The 3,134-nt window shown below is 41.9% G+C and overlaps 1 protein-coding gene across 1 annotated transcript; it reads left to right on the forward strand.

The window, feature by feature from the left end:
- The first annotated feature begins 266 nt into the window (after window positions 1-266).
- On the forward strand, window positions 267-2,052 carry LOC148106091 (uncharacterized). Its single transcript, XM_087852583.1, has one exon. It carries the CDS (start codon window positions 516-518, stop codon window positions 1,302-1,304), a length of 789 nt encoding a protein of 262 aa, XP_087708709.1. The 5' UTR covers window positions 267-515; the 3' UTR covers window positions 1,305-2,052.
- Window positions 2,053-3,134: the final 1,082 nt, after the last annotated feature.

Here is a 3,134-nt window from a genome sequence, read left to right on the forward strand (position 1 = left end):
GTAGCCAGTGCAGCGACTTTAACACAGGGGTCATATGAGCACCCTTGTTCGAGCGGGTCAGTAGCCTCGCTGCAGAGTTTTGAACAACCTGTAGGCGGGATAGCCCTTTCATGTTTAGACAAGTAAAGAGGCTGTTACAGTAGTCAAGTCTTGTAGAGATAAAAGCATGTATTATCATCTCGAGTTCACTTGTTGACACGATGGATCTAAGTTTAGAAATGTTCCTCAGGTGAAAAAAGCAGGGGGAGAGAGCGGTAAGTGACGGAAGTGACGGGTAAGGTAAGCGACCCATGTTGTAGGTGACGTCAGACGCCGGAGATTTGGCGGAAAAAAAAAAGCGAATGGTAGCGTAGAGTTTAACAAAGTTTCCTTAAGCTTCAGTACTGCCAAATAAACTAACCAACTGTCATATAACTAACAACATCTGTCTTATCATCTCTAACACCCTGGAGGACAACGGGGAGAGTTTAGACGCTCTCCAAGAATACATCGACCGCTGCTTCCAAGATTTAGTAATGAAGAAGGCCCAGAGTGCATCTTCCCCGGCCAAAACCGAGACGCCGTCATCGAAGAGATGTCGCCCGGCAGACTCCCCCGGCACAACATCGCCTGCCGGCAAAGACATCGCAGATATCCTGGAGTCAATCGACAAGCGATTGTCCAGTTTCGATGCGAGGCTGTCCCTGGTGGAGATTTTACACCGGGAATTTAAATCTCTGAGAGAATCCCTGGAATTCAGCCAGCAGCAGGTGGAAACGCTTGCCGCTGAAAATGCCACGCTACGGGAGTCGGTCAAATCTCTCGCTGATAACGTGACCCAGCTAAACACTGAAAATAAAAAAATAAAAGAGTCCGTTATCGATCTACAAGCCCGTAGCATGAGAGATAATCTTGTTTTTTCTGGTATTCCAGAATCTACCGGAGAGGACGCGGAGGCAACGGTGAAAAGCTTCATTAAAATCCACCTGAAGCTGCCGGAGGACACCGTAAAGAACATCGCCTTCGATAGAGTGCATCGCTTGGGGGGCGTGAGGTCGCGGACCGGGAGACCACGTCCTATTGTGGCCAAATTTGGTCATTTCAAACAGAAGGAACAGGTGAAGAGTCGCGGCAGGGAACTGAAAGGAACAGACTTCAGCGTGAACGACCAGTTCCCCAAAGAGATCCTGGAACGACGCAAGGTCCTGTTCCCAGTCCGACGTAGCTTCATCCTGAAAGGCTCCCGTGCTGTCATCGCCGTGGACTGGCTCTACGTGGACGGACAGCTCTACCGCGACCCCGGCACCACACCGTGGTTATATTGACTGCACTCCAGATAAGAACCCGCTACATTCTTTTCTTATTCATTCACACTTTCTCCTTTAACATGGGTTTAACCTAGTAATATCAGTATGATGTCATAGCAGATATAACACCGTCACCCTCCGTCATTACTTTAATTGGAATGTTTCCGTTTCTTTTCTTTTTTTTTTGTTGTCGCTTACAGTTTATGTGGTTTCTTTCTTTCTCTTGTCTTTCACTGCTGTGATCACCTACTTCCCCACTCACCTACAAACAACACCCTCTATTTCTCCATATTTTCACACCACGATCACGCAAACACATGCGCTCAACGGCAGCACATTTACAACAGCCTCACAGCAAGCACAGACTTACAGGACACATACACAAGCCACGCTTGTTCATATTAGTGAATAGTCACACACATAGTCAGACTTATGGAGCCTATCACCACACTTTTTTCTCTTTCTATTTACAAACAAGTGATGTTTCCACATTCTCTCCACCCGTCTAAACGAAACACCCAGCTTACATCATTAGACATACACACACAATTATGGGCATGCTGAGGTTTGTCACATGGAATGTAAATGGGGCTGGCACCAGAGGAAAGAGGTTAAAGATATTTAACCAGCTTAAAAAACTACAGGCAGATGTTGTTTTATTACAAGAAACTCACAGACCTGTTACAGGTTTAAACGAACTTAAAACACCTGAGTTTCCTAATGTGTTTGCAGCTTGTTATAATTCTAGACAAAGAGGAGTAGCAATTTTAATACATAAAAATGTTAATTTTATAGTACTCGATACAGTTATAGATCGAGAGGGTAGATTCCTAATTATTAAACTATCAATATTGAACAAAAAACTATGTATTGTAAGTATATATGGTCCAAATGTTGATGAACCCTCATTCTTCCACGGATTTTTTAGTGCACTCTCTGAACACCTTGATTGCACACTCATTCTTGGAGGCAACCTCAACCTTGGACTAAATGAAGAAATGGATAGGCTCAACACAACAGGAACTCAGCGCAATTGGCAATCCACAAATATAATCAAACAGTATATGAGCGACTATGGCCTTTGCGATGCATGGCGCTCCCTTCACCCCAACAGTAAGGAATATACTTTCTTCTCACATGTTCATCACTCCTACTCTCGTCTGGATTATTTTTTGGTCAGCAGCTCACTGCTGAGTGACATTTCAGACACTGAGATTCACCCTATAGCTGTCAGCGATCATGCTTCTGTATCTTTAACACTAATGCACAAGAATAATACTACGCCAAGTAAAAACTGGAGATTTAACACATCACTACTTAAAGATGAAGACTATTAAATATTTTAAAAAGGAATGGATTTCATATTTAGACTTTAATGACACTCCCGGAACATCTGCTTCTGTTCTATGGGAAGCAGGAAAAGCTGTGATGAGAGGTAAAATAATTTCTTTCTCATCACACAAAAAGAAAGAAGAAAACAAAAATATTCAGGAATTAGAAAAAACCATCAAATCCTTAGAAGAAGCCTACGCGTTCCACCAAGATCAAGAAATAATGAACAAAATATGCAAAACAAAACTAGAATTAAATGAAATTATTAATAGAAAAACACAATTCCTTGTACAAAGACTTCGCTTGCAGAATTTTGAACACAGTAACAAATCAGGTCGATTTCTAGCAAACCAGTTAAAAATAAATAAAGAAAAAACAACTATATGTGCTACTAAAGATTTATCGGGGAACACAATATATGACCCTGGAAGAATAAACAACATTTTTAGGGATTTCTATGAAACTTTATATTCACCACAAATAAACCCGTCTAAAAATGAAATTGATTTGTTTCTT

This window comes from Neolamprologus brichardi, chromosome 2, assembly GCF_056152115.1.
Source record: "Neolamprologus brichardi isolate AB-2024 chromosome 2, ASM5615211v1, whole genome shotgun sequence".
In the NCBI taxonomy this organism is placed as follows: domain Eukaryota; kingdom Metazoa; phylum Chordata; class Actinopteri; order Cichliformes; family Cichlidae; genus Neolamprologus; species Neolamprologus brichardi.